Raw genomic sequence first — 21,901 nt, 5'->3', positions numbered from 1 at the left:
CGTGAGGGGGGCGGGGACAGCGGGCGAGGCCCCGCCGGCAGCGAACACGCCCCTCAATCCGATGCCGGACAGACACCGAGACCCCCGGACAGACACCGACACGCGCGTTTAAGAGTTTTATAACGACGTACAAAAATTTCCATTAACGATTGGCTAAAACGGACGGACCTGGGGTGGGGAGCAGGTACCGGGACCATCCCGAGCACCGGAGCAGGGGGCATCTGGAACGCTGCACAGGCCAGGAGGTGCCCCTCGCAAGGGTAATGACCTAACTGGGAGCAGCACTGTGGAGCACCAAGAAGCCCCAGCCCTCACCAAGCCGGTGCACCATGGCCAGAACTGTCCCCGGTCCCCTGGAAGATCCCGGTGCCAGGCAGTGCCCAGTGAGCAGCCACCGCCAGCGCATGGCAGTGCCTCTCTGGCTGGTGGGGGGGGGGGGGGGGGGGGGGGGACAGCTACAAAAAAAGGATGTTTGGTCCTAAATCAGTGGGGAAAGCTGTACATAGCGGCTGAAGGGTGGCTCAGCCATCGTTGGCGGTCACCAGCTGTCCCATGCCCTCCCGGATGTAGACCGACTGGATCTCCTTTGTCTTGAGGCAGAAGTCGCAGGCCCAGACGGCGGAGGCCTCAGTGGTGAGCAGCCCGTAGGCATTCTCGGTCATGCCCGTGCACTCCCGGTGGAACCACTTCTGGCAGGAGGCCTCGCACAGGATGGCATCCTGGTCATCGTTCACCTCATTGCGACAGGCCCCGCAGGGGTAGACGAGCCCCGGGGGCGGCTGGTGGCCCGAGGCGCTGCCGGCCTTGCCGGGGGGCGGCAGGGGGAGGCTGTTGCTCTCGGGGGTGCTGGCGCTGCGGCCGGCGCTGTTGGGGGCGAAGCCGGGCTGTGCCCCATTGACGGTGGCGGGGGAGCCCGAGTGCTGCTCCTGGGCGAAGGTGCTGGGGGGAGGGTTCTTGCCCCCCTCCTCGCTGCTAGCAGGGAAGCCGGGATCCGCCCCAGGGAAGGGACTGGCTGTGGGGGGCAGCGGGGGCATGTTCTGCCCGGGGCGCTGCATGGGCGACTGTCCAAAGAGGTTGCTGGGCTGGCTGAAGCGCTGAGCCACTGCTGGGCCCCCGGGGGGGTTGAGGGCTGGCCCGGGTCCCATGTCCCCCCGCGGGGGCTGCCCCATAGTGGGGGACATCATGGGCCCGAAGCCCGCAACAGGCCCCTGCATGAGCTGCCCCATAGGGGGGCTGAAGTTCTGTCCGAGGGGCTGGCTGAAGGGCTGCCCGGTGAAGGTCAAGCCCCCCGGCTGCACGTAGTTTGGATTCTGAGGGGGCATGCTAAAGGCCGGGCCCATCTGCCCGGGGGCGAACGGGGGCGGCTGCCTCCGCAGGGGCTGGGGACCCCCACCGTAACCAGGGGGCACCTGCGGCGACATCCCCCCCTGCATGCGGAAACCGCCGAAGGGGACGGGGCTGCCCAGGAAGGGGGCGGGCGCCGCGCCCACCTTGGGGGCCCCGAAATCATCCTCGAAGGGGTTGGAAGCCACCAGGTGGTCCACCATGGGAGTGGGCGGCGGGGCGAACTCCGAGAGGTGCGAGTAGGCAGGGCCCTGCGGGGAGAAGGTGGCGGTCAGGGTTGCTGCGGCGCGTCCCCGGCCCCCGCGCCGCCCCGAGCCCGGCCCTACCTGCGTGTTGGACTTGCGCCGCTTTTTCTCGGGGCTCTTCATCTGCAGCCCTGCGGGGACAAGCGAGGCCGCGTCAGCGGAGCCGGGGCGACCCCCACCCACCCCGGTCTCGGGCCCCCGCGCTCACCTGCCTTGCCCTGCTTCCGGCCGGGCCCGCCGGCGGCAGCGCTGCCCGCGGGGTGCGGGGGCCCCGGCGGGGCCGGCGGGGCCGGGACCGCTCCCTCCAGCTTCTCTGCGTGCGGGGCCGCCATAGCCCTCACAGCGCGCGCGCCGCCGCCATGGCCCGACCGGAAACGGAACCCGCGCGAGGCCAATCACAGCGTGCGGGGGGCGAGGCGACGCGCTCGAGACGTGTCAATCACCGCCGGCTCCCGCCCCACCCGCCAGTCGGACCAAACCAAATGCAGCGCGATGGGAGGGGGGACCAGACGGGACAAACCACGTACGATGTCCGGGGGAGAAGAGAAGGGAGCACGGGGGGGAACCACCCGCCCACAGCGACTCCTCCCAGCTCACACCAGCCAGGGCCTAGAGAAATACCAACTTTAATACAACCGCCAGTTCCTTTGGTATAGCGGGGCAGGGGCCTGCGGCTGCGAGGGGCGGGTCTGCGCTTTGGCTCGGGGGAGTTACACTGTGCATGCAGGGGGGTCCTCCCACCAACCCCCCGGGGCTGCCAGAGCTGCCCTTGCCCAGCTGGGACGAGCAGGGAGGAAGGGGACGTGGTGGCACGTGTCCTGGAGCACAAGCATGTCACGGAGGGGGTACAGGGTGCTGGGAGCACGGGGGAGGCTCTGTAACCAGCCCCTGCCCTTGCATAAGAGTGTGGGACCTGCGGGGTCAAGGCACAGAGTTAACACATAAAGTGATCCGGTACAGTCGAGGGCCTCGTGCTTGGGGGAGCAGAGCCCCCCGTGGGCCCCCTCCTTGGCCCAGGGGCCAGAGATAAGGACAGGCTGCCTCTGGCTCAGGGGGGCTCAGCCCTGCCAGTCCTGAGCCCATGCTGGTGAGCACAAGAATGGCTGTGGCACAGCAGCAGGGCTAGGTTTTGGTAGGAGCTGAGCTGCTCGGCAAAGGCTGGAGCTGGAGGGGCATGGGTTTTGCAAGAACAGTTCTCTACCCTGCAGGCACTCACAGCCTGAGCCCCCCCATGGCCACCAGCTCCACGTGGTGAAAGGAGAGGCCCTGTCCTCAGGCAAGTCCATGCTCAGTCCCGGGTGAAACACATGAAGAGTCTGAGGGCTCCCTGGGGCATGAACACGGCTGGAGGGCTGCGCATTGGGGGGTGCCGTGCACTGGGGTCCCCGGGCGCTCACAGTCTCCTCTCCACGGGCTGCTGCAGACACATCTCACTGCCAGCCGAGATGATGGGCAGGTGATTGTCCATGTGGTAGCTGATGAGGTGGCTGACGCTCTCAAAGCGATGGTCTTTTGTCCGCACCTAGGGGGCCAGAACAGGAGCACTCAGGACGCTGTTAGTGCCCACATCAGGCCAGAGCTACCACCCTCCATGGCACGGGCTGGGCACAGACCTGGGGCTGCAGTCTCAAACCCATGCTCTGCCAGGCCCTGCCCATCCCCTAAGCCAGCCCAGAGTTGTCCCCTGACCAGCAGAGCAGAACCTCAATGCTCTGGTGGCTCTTGTAACCCCCTAGGACCCCCCCCTGCTGTCCCAAGCTCCATCCCCTGTGAGGACTCACCACTCCCTCGGGATCGACAAGCAGCAGATGCTTGGGCTGCCCACCCTGCAAGCCAGTCAGCACATACTGGCCCGGGGTGGTGGTGCTCTCCCTCACCAGGAAGTCCCCATTCACTTTCAGCAGCTTCTCAGCCTCCTTGCGGCTCATTTTGCCATGGTACCAGGGCTCCCGTCTCAGCTGCTCCTCCATGGAGGCCACCACCTGGGCAGGGGGCAGCCCCACAGGCACAGATGAGGGCACACGCAGGGCATCTTCAAAGGGCTCTGCAAGGACAGAGGAGCAGTATAGGAATGTGCCTCTTGTTGATGGAGTGACAAAACTATCCTTTGTCCCTTTAAAAAGGAAATAAGCTTAGAAGTTTCTATTTTGGATTAAGTGAAAAGGCATCTTATAGGACTTGGAGGACTTCACTTCAAACTTAAGGATAGCTAATTGGACAGGAGCTACAAAGTCTTGCTTGGCCAATTTACTAGAAAAAGAAGAGACCAAAGAAATTAATTGCTTTTGTGAGATGTTTTACTAGGGGCAGGAGGGCTTCTTGTACTTGGATCGGTTTTTCTCTGTAAAGAGTTAGTTATTTTGCCTTTTATTAAAACTTTTCTGTTTCCAACACTGCCACAGACGCCATCCTGCTGATTTTATGCCTTCTAAGGTAGCTGAGCTATCCTGGGTGTGAAATAGATCTCCACGAGCTTACAAGACCTGGCTCAAGGAGAGTCCTAATTCAGAGCAGGGGGACCATGACCAAGCCCAGCTCTGGCCGCAGGCACTGTTCACTCACTCATGTCAAAGAGGTCTCTCTGTGTGCTGCCGTTGGCTGTGGCAGGGGTGCTGGCAGCTGGAGCTTGGCGTGTCTTGTCTATGTTCTGCACGTTGACGTAGGATGGGTCATCAAAGAGGTCGGTGCGCCCAGACGTGCCTGCTGAAGCTGGGTACTTCTCTCTCCCTGCTACCCGGAGCACTGTGGTCAGCAGGGCTTCAGCCCACCTTGGCCCCCCACCAGTGCCCACCATCAGAGCACTGGGGGTCCATGGGAGAGGATGGAGACACCCATTACATTACCTTGGGCAGGAGCATGCTGCTTCTGGGGGTCATACTCCCCACTGGATTGGCCAACAGGCTGCAGGGAGAGGCAGTGATAAGCCCCCATCCCCTTTTCCTGCTCATCCCCCTTCCTGCTCCCCACATCCCAGAGACACCGGGGAGACACAAATAACCTTCAGCAGAACCCGTGACCCACTCAGGGTCCCTATGTCTCCCTTATAGGATGGTGCCTCCCCGAGAGGACGTGCCCAGAGCCTCACCAGTGTGGCACCCAAGTGATTTGGGGTCTGAGCAGCCCCATCCTGTAGCCGCATGTCCACGACCCCCCCAATGGGAGGTTCCTTGCCAGGGAAGTCGTTGTAGTACTGGTGATCTGGGGCTGGTTCCTCCTCTTCTTCATCCCAGGCAGAGCCATCAAACCCTGCCATCCTGGGAGAGCACAGCACAGATAAGCCCGTGACAGCAGCCATGGCTGCATCCCCTCTCCAAAGCCACCTTCCTCCTTGCCACACCACCCTGCTCTGACCTGTCATGGGGGGTCACCAGCTTTGGAGGATTCTTCAGGTACTGCTTGAAGCGCAGCTCAAAGGCCTGCCCGATGGTGCTGATCACATCCTGTGCCAAGCCTTCAGGACACTCCAGGATATGGCAGGCTGGGTAGAAAATGGAGGGGTGGGATTGCGGAACTCCAGGACTAAGGTTCTCCACCCCTGAGCCTGCCCTGTACACCCCAGAGCATTTTAGGGGTCACCCAGTCGTCCCCCCCACAACGTTGAGCTGGTCCTGAAGACCTCCAAAGTGGGGCTTTGGCATCGAGGACCCTTGCAGCACCCTCACCTCTCTGATTGACGGGGTCTTTGGCAACATAGGCAACATATTCAGCTGTGTCCTGTGGGTGAGAGAGCAGCAGTGAGACAGGCTGCTGGGGAGCACTGGGCAGAGGGCAGGAGAGGCCCCACACAGGGTACGGATGGGGACCCTGCCAGGTACTCACCGGGTCTCCCCCTGATGCAAAGGAAATAGACTGCATGTGGTGGTTGGCGATGATCTGCAAGGTGGAGAGCTTGTTGGACACAGCCAGGAATTCCTTGTCACCCACAAATGGGTGGCACATCCCACTCCTCCCAGGCCTGACCTGCCATGGGGGCTCAAAATCGTCCAGAGCCCTGGTTATGAGCCACAGACCACCAGGAAAAGAACTGGGACATCCCAGGGAGTGGGGTCAAAACCAGGAGATCTGGCCCCAGGCAAGGGGACTTGGGTCTCACTGTCTCCAGGAGAGATCCCACAAAGCACATGGGATATTCCTCCCACCTCTTCAGCCCCAGGGACTGTGGGGAGGTGAGCACTCATCTCACAGCCCATCCAGACATTCCCTGGGGAGGCTGGGGGCATCCCCTGCCCCAGCAAGATCTGAGCTACATGAGGATTTCTGCTTGTCCAAAGCCAACCCAACCCCTTCCCATTCTCACCTGCTTGCAGTCTGAGGCCATGAGGTTGAGGCTGCTGGTGGAGATGGTCAGGGTGATGGGCATGCCTGCAAACTTCAGGTTGCTCTTGCCCAGGATGGAGTTCAGGGAGCGGCTGCAGGGCTAGGGGCAAACGGTGGCGTAGGGAAGGGGCTCCCCAGACCTGACAGCCCAGCAGCAGGGGGACAGGGCACATCCCACTGCTTCCACAGCAGAGATAGGCACCTTGTCCTCACCAGTGGCCCTGGCCCAAGCCTCAGCTGGGATATCAAAGCCCTGGGCTGACCAGCACAGCAGTGCCAGCCGGGCTGGCATCTGGTCCTTGGCCCTGTGCCCAGACCAGCCACAAACGCTCCCCCAGCAGCTTCCCAGCCAGGCCTCACCTTCCTCCTCCTCACGGCTCCCTTGGCACCAGGCACAGCCTCACATACCAGCCCAATGGCCTCCCTGCAGGGAGTACAGTGAAATGTCAGCCCCCACAGTGCTGCCTTGCCCCAAGACCCCCCCCAAACACAACACTCAGGACAGTGAGGACACAGGGATCAGCACAGGAGAGACAGGGTGACAAAGTGGAATCTCTCAGGCAGTGCCAGCTGGGCCTCTTTGGGTGGGCAAAGTGCACTGGAATTAGTATTTGATGGTCTGCAGCAGTCCCTGGCCCCCACTGAAAGCCCCACATGATACCAGGGGCTTGCCTAGGGCTCAGACAACTTCCTCACCCCTTCCCAAAAGGAGCAGCCCCTGGGGAGAGGCAGAGCTCACCTGGTCACCTGTGTCCTGGTGTTGAAATCCAGAGCCCTCATGGACTGGAGCACTTCCACACAGCCCATGTACTGTGCAAGAGAGCAAGGTGAGCTTGGCCAGCCATGGAGTTTGTCCCTCATACAGCCAGGGAGGGGGCTGGGCCTCAAGCACCCCAGCTCTGCAGCAGTAACTTCCCCAGGCATCCCACTGCCCACTGCCCTGCCCTCTAACCCTCCCAAAGAGCATGGTGCGTCCTCCCACCAGGAGGTCCCCAAATCCCCACAGTGACCCTTCCCAGTGTCCCCAGCACTCACCCGGACATGGTAGGAGACCCCAGAGCCCATGACCTTGTCATCTGGATGCAGCCAGCCACGGGTGGGCTTATTGACAAAGCTGCCGTGGCGGGTCCACTCATCACCCCCCAGCTGGCCACCTTCCACCCGCGTCTTCTTCCCACAGCTCAGCTTGTTCATATCCTGGGAACAGACAGCGACAGGTCTCCCTGAGCCGGGGCTGGCACCACCCCCTGGCACTAGTGCTGGCATCCCAGGGGGACCAGGCTCCCCTGGGCTGCTGCTGGCTGCAGAGCCCCGCAAGCTGAGCAAGTTGGCAGGATTGGAGAGCTTCAGGTTGGCCATTTTGGGGAAGAACGAGCAGAGGGTGGTAGGGCTCTCCTCCAACTCAGGTGAGAGCTCCCCGAAAGGTGCAGCGTGGCTGAGGGAGGAGGACAGGGAACCAGGCAGAGACTGCATGCTTGCAAGGGACTCCACTGGGGAGGGCAGGACTCCCAGGCCTGCCACGGCCTCCTCCGGAGAGGAGACAGACTCATTCCGCAGGTGGCTGTATTTGCTCTTTTGCAGGAGATCCATGCTGGAGACAGGTGAGAAGGGCCACAGCTACCGTGTCCCGAGTGGCAGTAGGGCGGATGCAGCCAGCTGGGCCTCACAGGGGCCCCGCAGAGAGTCTGAGTGCCGGCAGCTGCCAGGAAGCTGCCCCCAAGCAGAAGCCTCGGCTGAATTCTGCGCTAGGTCCACACCAGCCCGACATGGCTGGAAGGGAGAGCTGGGCCTGGCACGCCAGGCAGCGGGTCCAGGGGCTGCCTGGCACTGTGCAGGCACAGCCTGTCAGTCGTGATTGGCGGCAGCAAGGATGTGCAAATCCGTTCAGACTGAGAGCAACGCGCTACAGCAGGGAGGAAATGGGGCTGCGACGACACCCTGGTGAGCTGCTAGCACAGGGAGGGGAGCTCAGAATGCTCTGGGCCCAGCCTGAAGGTCCTCAAGCCCCTTGCCACTTCAACAATGGAAGGCAACAAAACCCATTGTCTTCATCCAGGACCAGCTCCAGCTCCCTCTGCCCTGCTGGTGGGCTCAGCACAGCCACCCTTCGGCCCCACAGCTCACTTCAGCCCCTGTGCCGCTGCCTGCTCTGAGAAAATCAAAAGCATGAATATTTAAAGCCCAGAGATGAGGCAGACACAGAGCGCAAACAAGCTCATCCCAGCCCTGCTCCGAGCACTGTCCAGGAGGGAACAAGGTCCTTCTGTGGCAGCCAGCACCATGCAACCCACGTGCCGGCGGCGAGCAGCTGCTGTTGGCTTGGCAGGCTCTGCCGTGGGGAGCAACGATGCTGAGATGACACCGGTGCTTGCAGCTTCCTGGAATACGGGGACATGCAGTCCTTTGAGAGCACAGATCTTGCCTGGAGGGCTGCTGGGAGAGAGGAGGACGGCCAGGAGCAGGATACAGGTAGGCTGTGCGCTGGGCAAGGCAGGGCTCAGCACAAACCCCCAGCCGTGGTGGGGAGCCTGTGGGAGAGGCTACAGCTAATCGCTGCTTCTTCCCGCATCCCAGCGGCTCCTCCCGGGAGAAGAGATGAAAGGGCTGCGGCTGATCGGAAGAGCTGTGCTGACTCACAGGCGGCGGGGCAGGCTCTGCCCGCGGCGTGGGCTGCGCTGGGGCTGGGGCGCAGCGCAGGAGGGGCTCCCGGCGAGGGGTGGGGACGCAGCGCTTATCTGGAGCAGAAAAATCAAGGTCACAGGCACAGGCGGAGCTAGCGGGAGCGGGCGGGAAGAACGTGCCGGGGGCAAAGTTGGTCCCTTCAGCCTTGGGGGGCTGGGTGAAACTCCCACCTGTGGATCAGGGGGCTCAGGGGCAGGTCTCCCCTGTTGCCCTCCTCTCCTCGACGCACTTGCATGCAGCAGGAACTTGGGCCAGCCCGACTGTGCTGCTCTCCACAGCCCTGGCCCCACTGAGGGACAAGAGCTCCCCCCATCCCCTCTAGGATGAGGCAAGGAGTTCAGTCAGAACCCAACCCCTGACGCATCACAAGCCAGATCCTTACGAACCACCAGGTGCTCTGTCCACCAGACCAAAACTGAGTAAATCCAGGCCAAGGAAAAGGTTCTCCTTGCTTGGAGCCTTCGCCCAGCACTGCTTGGCACCGGCAGCTGCCTGCCCCACTTCACAAAGCCTGGCACACTGCCATGGGGGCAGGGAAAGGAAAGCCACAACAGGGCTCGAAATTGCCACCTCTGTGATGCGAGGGGCTGCGGCACACGGGGGCCCATCACTGAAGCATCTCCTTGGCCATACACACTAGCTCTGTGAAGGCCAGCCCCCCCAGCTCAGCCATGGTGGTCCCACAGGCACAGATAGACTGTGCTGGCTGTTCCACACAGAGACTGTCCCCTCCAGGGGCCCCCGGCTGTTCAGTGCTGTGACCTTCCTGTGGCTGCAGCACCACTCCTCTAAAGAAAAGCAGGAAGCCTGAAGCCAGGAAGTAGCTGGCCCGGTGAGGGGCCAGTGCAGCTCTGTTGCCAGGGGAGCCTGGCTGGGCAGCATCAAGTGGCCACAGAGCAGTGGAGTTTGCCCATGATGGACTGGCCAGTGGTTGATGTGGGTCTGGGCATCCCTGGCACGGCAGCTCTGTGAGCCGTGATGCTTCCCCAGGATGAGAGCAGGAGGGAATTGCAAGGGGGCAAGAATGTCTCCTTGGCCCCTTTCTGCCCCCGCCCAGGGCTTGGAGTAGCCATCACCTTCAGGCAGCAAAGGGCTGATGAACCTCCCGGCCGAAGCTCCTGCTCAGACTCATCTCTGCTTTTATAAACTAGAGTAATTCCTGATTTTCTCAGAACCTTTGAGGCCAGTCTGTTACAAGGTGCATTGCAGCTCCCAGCCCTTGGAGACCAGAGGTGCTACCATCACAGCCCCCCCAGCCCCAGAGTCCACCCCAGGGCACCAGAGCTCCCCCTCAGTGGGCTCTGAGTGCAGAAGGCAAACCTGGAGACGTGCAAAGGCGCAGAACACCGGCCCTGCCTGAACAGGCAGCCCCAAGCCCCATGCTGAAGCCCCTCCCCTTGCCAGGCAGATGCCAGGGAACTCCTGCCCCTGCAGCAGAGGATGAGCAGAGCAGCTGGAACAACTGCCTCCAAGGAGCTCTGGGGACATATGCTGGCCCAGCTGCTCCATGTGCCCTGCCACCAAAGACAGACATGGATCATGAGAAACAGAGGGATGTGGACTACTTTCGGGCACCTGAGACTGGGAATTCACACACCAGTTTGGGCAAGGAAGAGAAGCAGAGTGGGGATGCTCATGGCTCTGCTACCAACATCCTCCCTGGAAAAAAACTGGGAGCTGAGTCAGAGGCCTGGAACATACCAGCGGTTTGACAAGAAATTGCAGCAAGGTGCAAGTGGCCACACAAACATACAAACCTTGCCCTGGGTAGGAGAACCCCTCTGTCCAACTGCAGCCAATGCTGAACCTCTGAGGCAGGGGGGAAGCAAAGGAGAACACTCAAGTCCAGCCAATAGCTGATTTTTCCCTCACACATCACAGCAGCATCGAAAAACATTTACGCATTCCTGCACGCAACCTCTCCTTCATTCTGAAGAGGGGGTTAGGAGATATGGGGAAGAGGCTGGAGACCTCCCAGAAGGCAGAGGAGGCAGGCAGGATCCACCACCGAAGCCACTTAGCCCTCCACCGAAGTCCTTACCACATACTCCATCGCCGGCGGAGGGCAGGGCAGGCCCCGGGCAGGGAGCAGACACAGAGCCCCTCTCGTCTGGCACTCCAACCTGCGGTTCGGGGACAAACAGGGAGTTAGCCACCCCTGTGCCAGTCCGCTGAGGTGGCTTGGGGCCATAGTGCCAAGAGGCAGACCCTGCTCCTCCATGCTGTCCACAGGCGAATGGGGCTGTGGCTGCCGTGCCATGCTGCTGGCACAAAGAATAAGAGAAACCTGGAAGCCACCTTCTTCCCATCTGAAAGAAGATGGAGATGGGATGTGCTGGGACAGGAACACCAGGCTGGGCCGGGCACTGCCTGGGCCCTGCACACACTGGCAAATGGTATTGGGGGCCTAGAGTCATTCTGTGACCCAAGGAAAGTGCTGGAGCCGATCCCTGCCCGGCCCAAAAACCAGTACTGGAAAGCCACACGCCAGGAGGGAGAGCAAAGGCAACCAGGGGGGCAGAGCTGCCCCCTCCTGCACCCCTCCAGCTGGCATCCTGATGCAAAATTATACACAGAGCCCCCAGGGCTGTGTTCTTTACTCCCAGGGGACTGGCGAAGACAAGAGTCGTGGAAAGAGTTTACAAGGCGTGAGCTAGCAAAGGCAGGAAGCTCTGTGAGGGGAAAACAAGGCAAGCAAAGCACTCTTCTCACTCCTCTCACTGCCAGTGCCACTGCCCAGCCGAGGCAGTCAAGGCCAGGCTGGTGGAGCAGTGCAGGGCAGCAGACATGATTTACTGCTTGGCAGCAGTTGTACCTTTATCTGCCTGTGCCAGCTGTCACCACCAGCTTGGAAGGCAGCAAGATAAGGAGGGCTGTGCTTGGCCATGGCAGTGGAGATTGACCCCTGCAGCACCATGCCACTGCCAAGCAGAGGTGGCTCCAGAGGGGGCCCAGCCAAGGCATTCCCCCACCAAAGGGCAGCGGGTGGATCCTCAAGCCCTCCTTGGCTAAGAGGAGATGGCATCTTCAGCCCCCCTGGTACAGGCTGACACTAGGGCAGCCCTGGCAAGCACGGAAAAGAAGTGCCCTTTGCCCACAGACTTCTGCAGTGCCAACGTGGCAAGCAGGGCCCAGGTCACATCTCCTTGGAAGCCGTGTCCATGGTCTACAATCTGTGTGGACGACCCCGTCTAAGAGATTCAAGGGGAGAAGCAAGAATAGATGGACGCAACACGCTGCTGGAGAGCAGACATAGATCTCCAAGGGGGAGCAGCTACCCTTGTCGACAACAGCCGGGTGGGCTCCAGGTACTCACTGCTGCCTTACTCTGAAGCACAGAAGGTGGGAGGGCAGAGCCCAGCACCGCAGAGGCCGAGGAAACCTCCAAACCCAGCCGCTGCCCCGCCCCTGCTGGGGGTCATGCCAGCCTTGGGGCTCGGGCTTGTCCCCAGACCCTGCAGCGCCTCTACAGCCAGTGTCCTTCCCGTGTACCGCACCGGCACGGGGTGGGGCAACACAAGCCGGACCCCAGGCACAGGCAGGCAGCCGCCTCGCCGGGTGGGTCACCCCCGATCTCAGCACAGCCCGGCACCGGCTCCTCCGCCCCCCGTCGGGCGGCACAGGAGCGTCCGGGCCTGCCCCACGGTCAGGCTCCCTCAAGCCGGGCGAACGAGTCAGCTGGGAAGGGCGGCTCGGCTCTCACAGCAGGGGGAGTGGCGGCGGCAGAACCCCCAGAACTCGTTCCGCGGAAGGCGGCGGCGAAGCGGCGAACGATGTGGCCTCAGTCCGGCGACACAGCGGCCGCGGGGGCACGGCGGGGCCTGGCCCTGGGTCCCGGGCCCTGCGCGGGTTCCCCCCCCCGCCACCGTCCGCGCGCGCCCTCACCGCCCCGGCCGGCGCGCGCTCACCGGGCACCATCGGTCACGCGCGGGCCTCGCGCCACTCTCCGCCGCTCCCGCGCGCCCCCTCTCCCCCCGCCCCCCCCTCCCTCCCGCCGCCCTCACCGCCACTCACTTCCGGCCCGCGCCCCTCCGGGGTAGCGCCGCCGCGCCCATACCACGTGACACACGCGAGCCAATCGCGAGCCGACGCCCGGCCCGCGGGAAGCGGCGCCGCGGCCCCGCCGCCTCGCGCGCGCGCCGGCCAATGGGCAGCCGCCCCGCCCCGCCCCTGGCGCGGCACCGGCCAATGGGCGCGCGAGGCGGCGGTGTTTGAAAGCGCCGCGGGGGGCGGGTGGCGGCGCCAACGGCCGCCGAGGGAGGGCACGGCGGGCCTGTCCCGTCATGGCGCACAAACAGATCTACTACTCGGACAAGTACGACGATGAGGAGTTTGAGTACCGGTACGGAGCGGGAAGGGGTCCCGGTAACACCTGCTCGATAAAGATGCAGGGGTGTCGGTTAAGGCTTGCTGGGCTGAGGGAGGGAAATGCCTCGATAGCGTAGGACGGTGCGGTGGGGAGGCTATTAACGGCTCGCGAGTGGGAGGGGAGCGGTGGGCGAGCCGTGGCTCCCTTTGAGGTAAGAGGGGAATTATCCTGGTAATTCAGGGGGTCCCTGTGAGGGTTCTATATCGGGTCACAGCGCTGGTGCCGTTAACAGCTCTCCGGTAGGGAATGAGGGGTTGTCAGGGGTTCCCCGGTGTTGACTGAGAGGTGCGGGGCTGCAGGCACGTGATGCTGCCCAAGGACATCGCCAAGCTGGTGCCTAAGACCCACCTGCTGTCGGAGTCGGAGTGGCGGAACCTGGGCGTGCAGCAGAGCCAGGGCTGGGTCCACTACATGATCCACGAGCCAGGTGAGCCCCGCGGGGAAGCGGGTGGTGCCCAGGCGGCCCGGCCTGACCCCCTCTTTTGCCCCGCAGAGCCCCACATCCTGCTCTTCCGACGGCCATTGCCGAAGAAGCCAGAAAAGTGAGTGGCCCCTGGTCTGCTGAAGCTCGCAGTCCTTCCAGGCTGAGAAAACACCTTTCTCCTCTTTCTTCTCGGCATTTCTCGGGGGCTTCACTCCGTGACCCTCGACGCTGCCTGGGCGTCATTTTGTCGGCTGTCCCTGGTTCCAGAGGTCCTTCCCGTTGCGATGCCTCCAAAGCTTCAATAAAGTGATGTTTGGGAGCTGGCTGTCTGCAGTGCCGGGGGCAGCTGGGGTGGAGGACGAAGGGGTCCCTGTGCCGTGGAGCCTGTCCCGCAGGGGTTCCCGCGGAGGCTCCCCGGGGTCTGGGGGAGCTTCCCCGAGCCCACTGGAGAGGGCCTGTGCCCCGGCCCGCCGGGCACGGCCGTGGAGGCGGAGCTGCACCGACACCCCCTCCCTCCGGCCCTGCGATGGTTCCGTCCCCGCAGGTCCCGCCTCTCGGCCAATGAGATCTGGCAGGGTGGTGTGACTGACGTGCGGGCCGGCCTGTGAGCGCGCGGGGCGGTGTCGTGGTGTGCGGGGGTGCCCGGGCGGCTCCATGTGGGGGGTGCTGCGGGCTGCGGGGCGAGTGCGCGGGCCTCTGCGCGCTGCCGCCTGCCGCCTCATGGCCGCTTCGGGCCTGACCGCGGTGGCCCCGGGATCCGCCAGCACCGCCGGCATCATCATCATCGGCGACGAGATTCTCAAGGTGCGGCCGGGGGCGGGCGTGGGGCGGGATGGGGCCTGCGCATGGGGTCGGGGCGTCCCGCAGTCATGGGCGTCTCCTGTCCCCTCAGGGCTACACGCAGGATACAAACTCCTTCTTCATGTGCCGGCGGCTGCGGGCTCTTGGCGTGAGTGTCGCCCGGATCTCTGTGGTCCCCGATGACGTGGAGGCCATCGCCAGCGAGGTGGCCACCTTTGCTGCTCGCTTCACCTACGTGCTGACCTCCGGGGGCATCGGCCCCACGCACGACGATGTGACCTTCGAGGCCGTGGCTAAGGCCTTTGGGGAGCGTGTCGTCCTCCATCCCGAGCTGGTGGCCCTGGTGCACAAGTTCTTTGGCAAGACGGAGGAACAGTGCCCTGAGATGAAGCTGGCTCGCATCCCCGAGTCCTCCCACCTCAATTACGGCACGGACGGGCACACTGGCAGCACCTTCAAGTACCCGCTGGTCAGCGTGCGCAATGTCTACATCTTCCCCGGCATCCCGGCCCTGATGGAGCGTGCTCTGGATGGCCTTGCTCACCTCTTTTGCAGCAAACAGACCCACTTCCACTCCCGCACCGTCTATGTGGCATCTGATGAGATGCTCATCACACCGGTGCTGGACAGGGCTGATGCCACCTTCCGGGGCCGTGTCAGCTTGGGCTCCTACCCAGACTGGACCAACAACTACTACCGTGTGAAGCTGACCCTGGACTCAGAGTCAGAGCAGGACCTGGAGGAAGCGTATGGCTTCTTGATGAGAGAGTTGCCACCGGGTGTTGCTGTGCCGTTGGTGACAGACTGCGTCTCTCCAGCAGCTGTGGAGGTTTATGGCCTGGCTGAGTCAGGTACTGGGAAGAGGTGCTGCAGCACAGCTCCATGCTTCTCCTGTGCAGCCTAGCAGGGCTGGGGCAGTGGGAACTCCAGCCTGGCAGCAGAGCTTGCCTGTTGTATGCTGAGAGGCTTGAGGCATGCTGCAGCTGCAGTGGGCTTCATCCCACACAGCTGGGAATGGGACCTGTAACCTCAGCTTGATCTGGTGGTGGCAGGGTCTGAGAGCACAGTGTGCAGCAATAGCTGCAGTGCCACAGTTCCCCAGTGCCCTCATGATCCCTGTCATATTGTGGCCCAGATCTCTGGGTTGAACAGGCTCTTGGCTGCGGTACCAGCAATGGCTCTGCTGTGTGTCCAGAGGGTGAAGTGCCCTAGGCCCTGGGGCCGTGCTAAGGGAGCGTGAGCTGGGCAGGCACCGACTGTCCTGTCCTGGCAGGCTCAGCCCTGGGGCAGAAGGTGGCAGCGGCCCTGAGAACGATCGAGGAGGCTTTGGACCAGTACAGCCTGGTCCAGCTCTGCGTGGGCTTCAACGGGGGCAAGGACTGCACAGCCCTGCTGCACCTCGTCCATGCTGCTGTGCAGAGGTACCCATGCATGGGGCTCCAGGCTGGGGCAAGGCTCAGGGGTCCTGCAGACCCTGGCCAGGACTCTGGGGTTCTTGCTTGCTCCACCCTGGGGGAATGAGCGGATTCCTGGGCTCTAGCTGGTTGTATCTGGATGCTGCCTTGCCTCCAGTTGCCATGGGTCAGAGTCCAGCTGCACTGGGTCTCTCTGCAGGCGGTTCCCAGCGAGGCAGGAGAAGCTGCAGGTGCTCTACATTCGCATTGTGTCCCCATTCCCTGAAATGGAGCAGTTCATTCAGGCAGCAGTCCAGAGGTAGGAGGCACAGTGGGGTGGGCTGCTGCCCTGAGGCTGTGGAGTGCTGCTTGCAGCCTGTAGACAGCTGCCTGCCCTGCCTGTGCAGGTACGGGGTCCAGCTCTGCACTGTGGAGGGCTCCATCCGGGAGGCACTGGCCCAGCTGAAGGAGCAGCAGCCCCAGCTGGAGGCTGTCCTGATGGGAACGCGGCGCACGGACCCTTACTCACGCACCCTGACCCCCATGTGTGTGACAGACCCCGACTGGCCCCCTTACATGAGAGTGAACCCCTTGCTGGTACGTGGCCCCCACCTGCTGTGGGGCTGGAGCTGTTGCCACAGGCCTGGCAGGGGCACCTCATGGGGCTGGGAACCAGTGGTGATCCACCTCCATCCTGGACAGTTTCTCTCACAATTCTCACTCTCCGGGAGTATTTGCTGCCCCTCTGTGCAGCTGTGGGTGCCCCTTGCTGCAGTGAGGCTGCTGGGTGCTGTTGGGCAGGGCTCGTTCCTGCCTGCTGGGGGGTTGCCCTGTGTTTGGGGAGGTGCTGGGAGGGGCAGTGGTGCTCTGATGACTGTCTGGCTCTCCCAGGTGCTCTCCAGGAAGGTCTGATTTGCTTCCCTGGGAGACAAGGGAGCAGCCTTTTGCCTCTGCCTCAATCCCTGCCCAATTCTGCCTGCAGGACTGGACCTATCGGGACATCTGGGAATTCCTGCGCAAGCTCTTTGTCCCCTACTGTATCCTCTATGACAAGGGGTGAGTGCCTGGTGCTGCCCTCTCACATGCACAGCTAGTGGCCTAGGGTGCAGTCCTTCAGCTGCTTCTTCTCTCCACAGCTACACGTCCCTGGGGAGCATGACCAACACCAAGAAGAACCCAGCCCTCCGCTGCATCAATGCTCAGGGCCGGGAGAGCTACCGGCCTGCCTATGAGCTGGAAAATGAGGAGGAAGAGCGCACCTCCCGCCAGTGAAGGCCACGCTCTGGGAGCCTCCACTGGAATGCTGCTGGGAGTGACACTCAATAAAGTTGCTGCCTGTCAGCACTAAATAAACCTGCTGCAGTCTGCGCTGCACTGGCACGTGATCTTGTTGAGCCCTGAGGGCTCCATAGGGCAGGAGTGGGAGGAACAAAAGGGTCCCCAGGTTGTGCTCCCTCCCTGTACCCACTATTTGTAGGAGTTTTGGAAATGCAGAGAATGTAGCAGGTTCCAGTGCTTGCCAGGGCCCCTCACATCAGCACTGCTGCCTCTCCCACCGTGTCAGATCCTGCTGATTCCTCATGGGCCATGCACCTCCTCTGGACCATGGCAGCCTGTCTGCAGGGTGCTCCCCAGCAAGTGGTACGGGTACAGGCACTGGCACTGCCAGCACCCACTGCCACTTCCATTGGGCTGCGCCTGGGCTCCTGGTTGCTGCGGCTTCTGTGGAAATGCATCTACCTCCTTCTCTGCAGCTGGTGCATCCATGAGCTACTGGACTAGAGAAGGACCCTCCCAGTGTCACAGGACCCCGTTAGCCCCTGCCTGCCCTGGTGCTGTGGGTGAGTGATCTGCCTGCTGCCTGACTTGACATGGTGCTTGGAATGTGGCAGGGGCATGGCTGTGGTGTTTGAGGGTGACAGAAACCGGCCATGGTGCTCCTGGAGTGAAAAGGGCCTGGCCGTGGTGTTTGAGGGGAGACAACCTGGCTGTGGCGGTTCTGGGGGTTGAGAGGGTGTGGCCTTGGTACTGGTCACTGGGTTGTTACCCCTGTGCCTCTCTCCCCTCCCCAGGACTGTCCCTGTTGCCCTGTGCTGATGGAGCTGATGGACCTCTGGTGCTGAGACTCTGCTCCAGCCTGTGCTCCCCCCAATCAGAGACCCCAATAAACCTGAACAGTGCCTGACTGGCTGCATCTGTTTGGGCAGAGCTCTGGGAATATCTGTGTGTGTGTGTGTCCCCAAACCTCCCAATCCTAGCCCTGGGTACCACTAAGGCATTCCAGCACACCCCTTGCCCCTGTCCAGGACTGAGGGTCCCCATGTCCCTTAGGGCCAAGGAGCAAGAAAGAATTGGGGCTGGGGTTCTGCCTGCCTCTCCTGCCTGCTCCCCCACTCCTGGCTGTTTCCTGTTCCAGTCTGTGGGAAGCAGCTAGAGCAAAATATCTCCAATGGGTCCAGCCTGGCTGGGAGCTGCAGCAAAGGTCATGGCTGGTGGCACGAGAGCATGGCTGTGGGTCTGTGAACCCACCCTGCCCCACTGCTGCCTGTGCTGGTGCCTGGCCCCAACACAGAGGAAGCTCTGCGTGCCCTGTCCTCGGCAGCAGCACTGGCGCCAGTGTGGCCTCCCTTATCTCGGCGGGAAGTCAGGAGCAGGAAGTCTGGCCCGGCGCGGGATAAGGGTCCCGTTTACATTAGCTCCTTTGTTGTGGAGCAGGCTCCCACCCTCACCCACTGCCTGCGGGGGGGCCCCAGCCAGGTCAAGATCTGAGGGGCAGCAGGAACCCTTGCCCAAGATGCCACGAGGGGCTTAGGTTGTCCTTGCAATGGTCCCTGTGAGGACACGAGTAGGGATGGGGTCTGCCAAGACGATGCCCTGCCGTTGTGCCTCGTGGCCTCCCCCTGCCCAGATCACCTACTCAGCTGGACCCTGCCCTTTGGTTGTGCACTGGTGTCTGTGGTGCTTTTTGGGCTCCTGGCTGTGCCCGGCTGCCTTGGTAGCACGGTGCTGGGCATCCCTGACCACTGGAGCCCACGCATCTTGTGCCTACCATGTCCTGGTGTGGTAGCCCTGACGTGGTGGCCCTGGCGGCGGCTCAGCCCCAGGGCTGGCTGGGATGAGGGAAATCAATGAATTCCCCAAACGGGAAGGTCCGGGGGAGGGGAGAGCGTCCCAGCACAGGAAAAAGTCCAGGCAGTGACGCGTGACGGGCAGAGCAGTGCCGGCCGCCCTGAGAGCACAGCCCCATGCAGTGCCCTGGAGCCTCTCACCCACCTCCGCCACCCATTGTGAGTGAGACCCTCTTCTGCAGGGACCCCTTTCCCAGCCTCATGACAGGGGGGTGAGAGGGGAGCGGGTGGGTGCTGTGGGCAGGAGCATATGGACCCCTGCCCTTGCTGTCTGAGCACAGGCAGGTTCCCCAGCAGCGAGGGTGGTTTTTGGGCTCATATCTGATGTGACCTTGGGGAGGCCAGTACACCTTGAAGCAATACCATGCCCTTGTGGTGGGGATGACAGCAGCAAATCCAGGCAAAGCAGCCTTGCCAGGGATCTGGGTGGACAGAGAAAGATGCACAGGGTCCCCATTGGGACCCCTTGGAGCTGCAGCCCTCTGAGAGCACGGGGGGTGATGCCTGTCTCCATCCTGCAGGTGGTCCCCACGACCACCACATGTTCCGTTCGCGCCGTGCTGGGCTGATGCGGAGGCTGTGGCAGCAGCGCTGTACAGCAGCCAGCCCCGAGGATGGCCCTGCTGCCCTCAAACCAGCGGTGCATGCCCTCTTCAAGAAGCTGAAGGATGAGGAGCTGGAGCTGCTGGTGCAGGTGGTGGAGAGCCGGGGCGCCTGGGAGTCTGGCTGCGTTTTGGCACCACGGGGGGACCCACGAGGGGTCAAGCAGGGACTCCCTCCTCAAGTCCTGCTCTGTCGTCTCTTCCGCTGGCCTGACCTCCACCAGTCCCATGAGCTCAAGCACCTCTGCTACTGTACTGGGGGCCAGGGAGCCTGTGGGGAGTTGGCTGGGCTGTGCTGCAACCCCCATCATTTCAGCCGCCTGGCTGTACCTGGTAAGTGGTGGCGGCAACACTGGAGGCTGCCTTGCCCACCCAGGCTCTGACCCCTGCTCTCTGGGGCCTGGCTCAGGGCTCCAGTGGGCTCCACTCCCAGCCTCCTATTTCCTTCTCTCTCCCCTGCAGAAACCCCTCCACCCCCCTACTTGAAGGCATCCTGTGGTCCCTCCTGGCCAGATGAGCCCCAGCTCATGGAGTTCAGCTATGATGGTGGGGACTGGTGCGGTAAGATGGGCCCACCACACTGCACAGCCCTCTGCCACACCCAGCAGGCAGGAGGGCACTGGGCAGGGCTGAACCCCTGAGTCAGAAGCAGAGATTGGAGGGGACAGAACATGAAAATCAGGGAATGGAGCCAGCAGTCACTCCCAGCAGGAGGAAAAGACTCCGACAGAGGATGAGGGGTTCCTGCTGGGGGAGCGGTCTGGGCTCAGACACCCCCCCGCCACTGAAGCTCCTGTTATTTTTGGCAGCGCCAGGCTCCCTGCTGGAGGAAGTGCTGCCTATGGGGACACACACAATGTGCCTTGACGCACACAGCCCCAGCTCCCGCCTGGCTGCTGGCCACCAAGGCCACCAGCTGCTGCTGCCCCACCTTCCTCTGCACTCAGGGACCAACCCCCCTCACAGCCCTCCCCCAGCCCTTCACCACGGTACTTGGGGACTGGGAACAGCACCAGAGGCTCACACCAGGTGCAGGACTCTGTGCTGAGGCATTCCTGGTGCGCCATGTCCATCTATCTGTCCTCATACGCCCTCTGTGCCCACTCCCCTTGGCTCGTCCAGCTGCTTGGCTCAGTCACATCCTGCTGGTGACAGCTCTGCTCTCCCCTGCCAGACACCAGTCTCCCATGGAGCACCATCAAGGACGGCTGTTGGTGCAAACTGGCTTACTGGGAGTACCGGACGCGCGTGGGCCGCCTCTACGCCGTGCACGAGGCATCGGTGAACGTCTTCTGTGAGCTGCCGTGGGGCAGCGGGTTCTGCCTGGCCCAGCTGCCCGCCGCCTACCGCAGCTGCGCCGTCCGGCGGGCACGGAGCAAGATTGGCCGGGGGCTGCTGCTGAGCCAGGAGCCGGGTGGTGTCTGGGCATACAACCGCAGCGAGCACCCTATCTTCGTCAGCTCGCCCACCCTGAGCCCCCCCGGGGCCTGCGGGCTCCCTGTCCTGAAGGTGCTGCCTGGCTACTCGGCAAAGGTGTTTGATTATGAGTGGGCAGGGGACAGAGGGGGCTGGCAGCTGCCTGGGGAGGGACCCTGTGACCCCCACAGTATCCGCATCAGCTTTGCCAAGGGCTGGGGACCTTGCTACTCCCGGCAGTTCATCACCTCCTGCCCGTGCTGGCTTGAGGTCCTGCTGAACAAGCCACGCTGAGGCTGGGGCTGGTGGGGGGTGCCAGGGAGCTCCCCCAAAGCAGGTTCACAAGCTGGGGGGCCCTTATACTGTCCCTCAGCCTGTGTCTTCCAGGGCTGTGTTGCAGCAGGATCGTCCTGGCTCTGGGGACTCTGTGCCTCAGTGCTGACTGGATGCAGTGCCTCTCTTGAATGGTTTACCACCTTGCCAGCACCTGCTTCCCCCAGCCATGGGGCACTCAGTGACACAGGGCACTATTTAATATCTTTTTTAAAAATATTATTATTTTAATGTTTAAGTTTGTATTAATTTATCTATTTTTGTAAAAAAAGCAGAGCATGAGGCAGGAGTCCCCATTGTCAGGGCCAGGCCTGGGGGGTGGCAGCCAGGGCCGGTGGGGACAGGGGGAGCAGGAGAGAAGGGAGGTGAGAGGGAGTGGGGAGGAGGGGGGAGCTGTGGGCCTAGGTGTCACTGCAGACAAGGGGAATGGGAGTGAACTGGTACAGCTGGGGGCGGTGGGGCAGGTGTGCACAGCTGGAGTGTGGGGCAGGTTAGAACATCTGGATAGGTGTGGAGCAGATTAAAACATCTGGATAGGTGTGTCATAGGTTGGAATATCTGGATAGGCGTGGGGTAGGTTAGAACATCTGGATAGGTGCAGGGCAGGTGCAATGGCGGGGGGGGGGGTCAGGTGAGCACCCCACCCCTGGGGTGGGGACCGGTTCAGGGTTACCCAAGCTAGATCCCAGGCCCGGAGGCTCCTTCAACCGTTCTGGCAGCATGGGGGAGCCCCCAGCAAGTGCAGCTGAGGGGATCCCGGATTGCCCGAGTCGTGTCTGCTGATTTTAACCTAAATAAACGGTGCCACCGGCACCAAGAGACCCCGGTGTCCCTCCGCGTATCGGT

The 21,901-nt window shown here is 62.5% G+C and overlaps 5 protein-coding genes across 12 annotated transcripts; 3 read left to right on the top strand and 2 right to left on the bottom strand.

Annotated features, from left to right (window-relative positions):
* Positions 1 to 103: 103 nt before the first annotated feature.
* PYGO2 (pygopus family PHD finger 2) lies at positions 104 to 2,073 on the bottom strand. Its single transcript, XM_059871343.1, has 3 exons — positions 1,798 to 2,073; positions 1,671 to 1,720; positions 104 to 1,595 (listed from the first exon to the last, which is right to left on the bottom strand). The coding sequence occupies exons 1-3, from the start codon at positions 1,919 to 1,921 to the stop codon at positions 522 to 524; spliced, it is 1,248 nt and encodes a 415-aa protein (XP_059727326.1). The 5' UTR covers positions 1,922 to 2,073; the 3' UTR covers positions 104 to 521.
* A 126-nt stretch (positions 2,074 to 2,199) lies between these two features.
* SHC1 (SHC adaptor protein 1) lies at positions 2,200 to 12,627 on the bottom strand. 7 transcript variants are annotated; one of them, XM_059871337.1, is made up of 14 exons: positions 12,603 to 12,627; positions 10,630 to 10,711; positions 6,942 to 7,103; positions 6,646 to 6,716; positions 6,267 to 6,330; positions 5,887 to 6,006; positions 5,409 to 5,462; positions 5,252 to 5,303; positions 4,941 to 5,067; positions 4,675 to 4,843; positions 4,433 to 4,490; positions 4,152 to 4,319; positions 3,371 to 3,633; positions 2,200 to 3,111 (listed from the first exon to the last, which is right to left on the bottom strand). In XM_059871337.1, the coding sequence occupies exons 2-14, from the start codon at positions 10,639 to 10,641 to the stop codon at positions 2,983 to 2,985; spliced, it is 1,449 nt and encodes a 482-aa protein (XP_059727320.1). In that variant the 5' UTR covers positions 10,642 to 10,711; positions 12,603 to 12,627; the 3' UTR covers positions 2,200 to 2,982. The 7 variants fall into 7 exon arrangements, with proteins under 7 accessions (XP_059727320.1, XP_059727321.1, XP_059727322.1 ...); XM_059871338.1 differs by having other exon boundaries at positions 4,152 to 4,316; XM_059871339.1 differs by lacking the exon at positions 12,603 to 12,627 and adding an exon at positions 12,497 to 12,571.
* Positions 12,628 to 12,771: 144 nt separating this feature from the next.
* Positions 12,772 to 13,700, top strand: CKS1B (CDC28 protein kinase regulatory subunit 1B). The gene is made up of 3 exons (XM_059871196.1): positions 12,772 to 12,930; positions 13,257 to 13,384; positions 13,451 to 13,700. Exons 1-3 carry the CDS (start codon positions 12,872 to 12,874, stop codon positions 13,501 to 13,503), a joined length of 240 nt encoding a protein of 79 aa, XP_059727179.1. The 5' UTR covers positions 12,772 to 12,871; the 3' UTR covers positions 13,504 to 13,700.
* Positions 13,701 to 14,009: 309 nt separating this feature from the next.
* Positions 14,010 to 16,929, top strand: FLAD1 (flavin adenine dinucleotide synthetase 1). Its single transcript, XM_059871195.1, has 7 exons — positions 14,010 to 14,185; positions 14,274 to 15,033; positions 15,456 to 15,603; positions 15,797 to 15,895; positions 15,984 to 16,173; positions 16,559 to 16,632; positions 16,713 to 16,929. The coding sequence occupies exons 1-7, from the start codon at positions 14,036 to 14,038 to the stop codon at positions 16,846 to 16,848; spliced, it is 1,557 nt and encodes a 518-aa protein (XP_059727178.1). The 5' UTR covers positions 14,010 to 14,035; the 3' UTR covers positions 16,849 to 16,929.
* Positions 16,930 to 18,720: 1,791 nt separating this feature from the next.
* LOC132340081 (mothers against decapentaplegic homolog 6-like) lies at positions 18,721 to 21,877 on the top strand. Of its 2 annotated transcripts, none has more exons than XM_059870860.1 (4): positions 18,721 to 18,863; positions 19,226 to 19,639; positions 19,769 to 19,852; positions 20,481 to 21,877. In XM_059870860.1, the coding sequence occupies exons 2-4, from the start codon at positions 19,246 to 19,248 to the stop codon at positions 21,014 to 21,016; spliced, it is 1,014 nt and encodes a 337-aa protein (XP_059726843.1). In that variant the 5' UTR covers positions 18,721 to 18,863; positions 19,226 to 19,245; the 3' UTR covers positions 21,017 to 21,877. The 2 variants fall into 2 exon arrangements, with proteins under 2 accessions (XP_059726843.1, XP_059726842.1); XM_059870859.1 differs by having other exon boundaries at positions 19,769 to 19,867.
* The last annotated feature ends 24 nt before the right edge of the window (positions 21,878 to 21,901 follow it).

Source organism: Haemorhous mexicanus, chromosome 31 (assembly GCF_027477595.1).
Source record: "Haemorhous mexicanus isolate bHaeMex1 chromosome 31, bHaeMex1.pri, whole genome shotgun sequence".
Lineage (NCBI taxonomy): Eukaryota > Metazoa > Chordata > Aves > Passeriformes > Fringillidae > Haemorhous > Haemorhous mexicanus.
The sequence above is the reverse complement of the archived record's forward strand: the minus strand, read 5'-3'. Positions and strand labels throughout refer to the sequence as shown.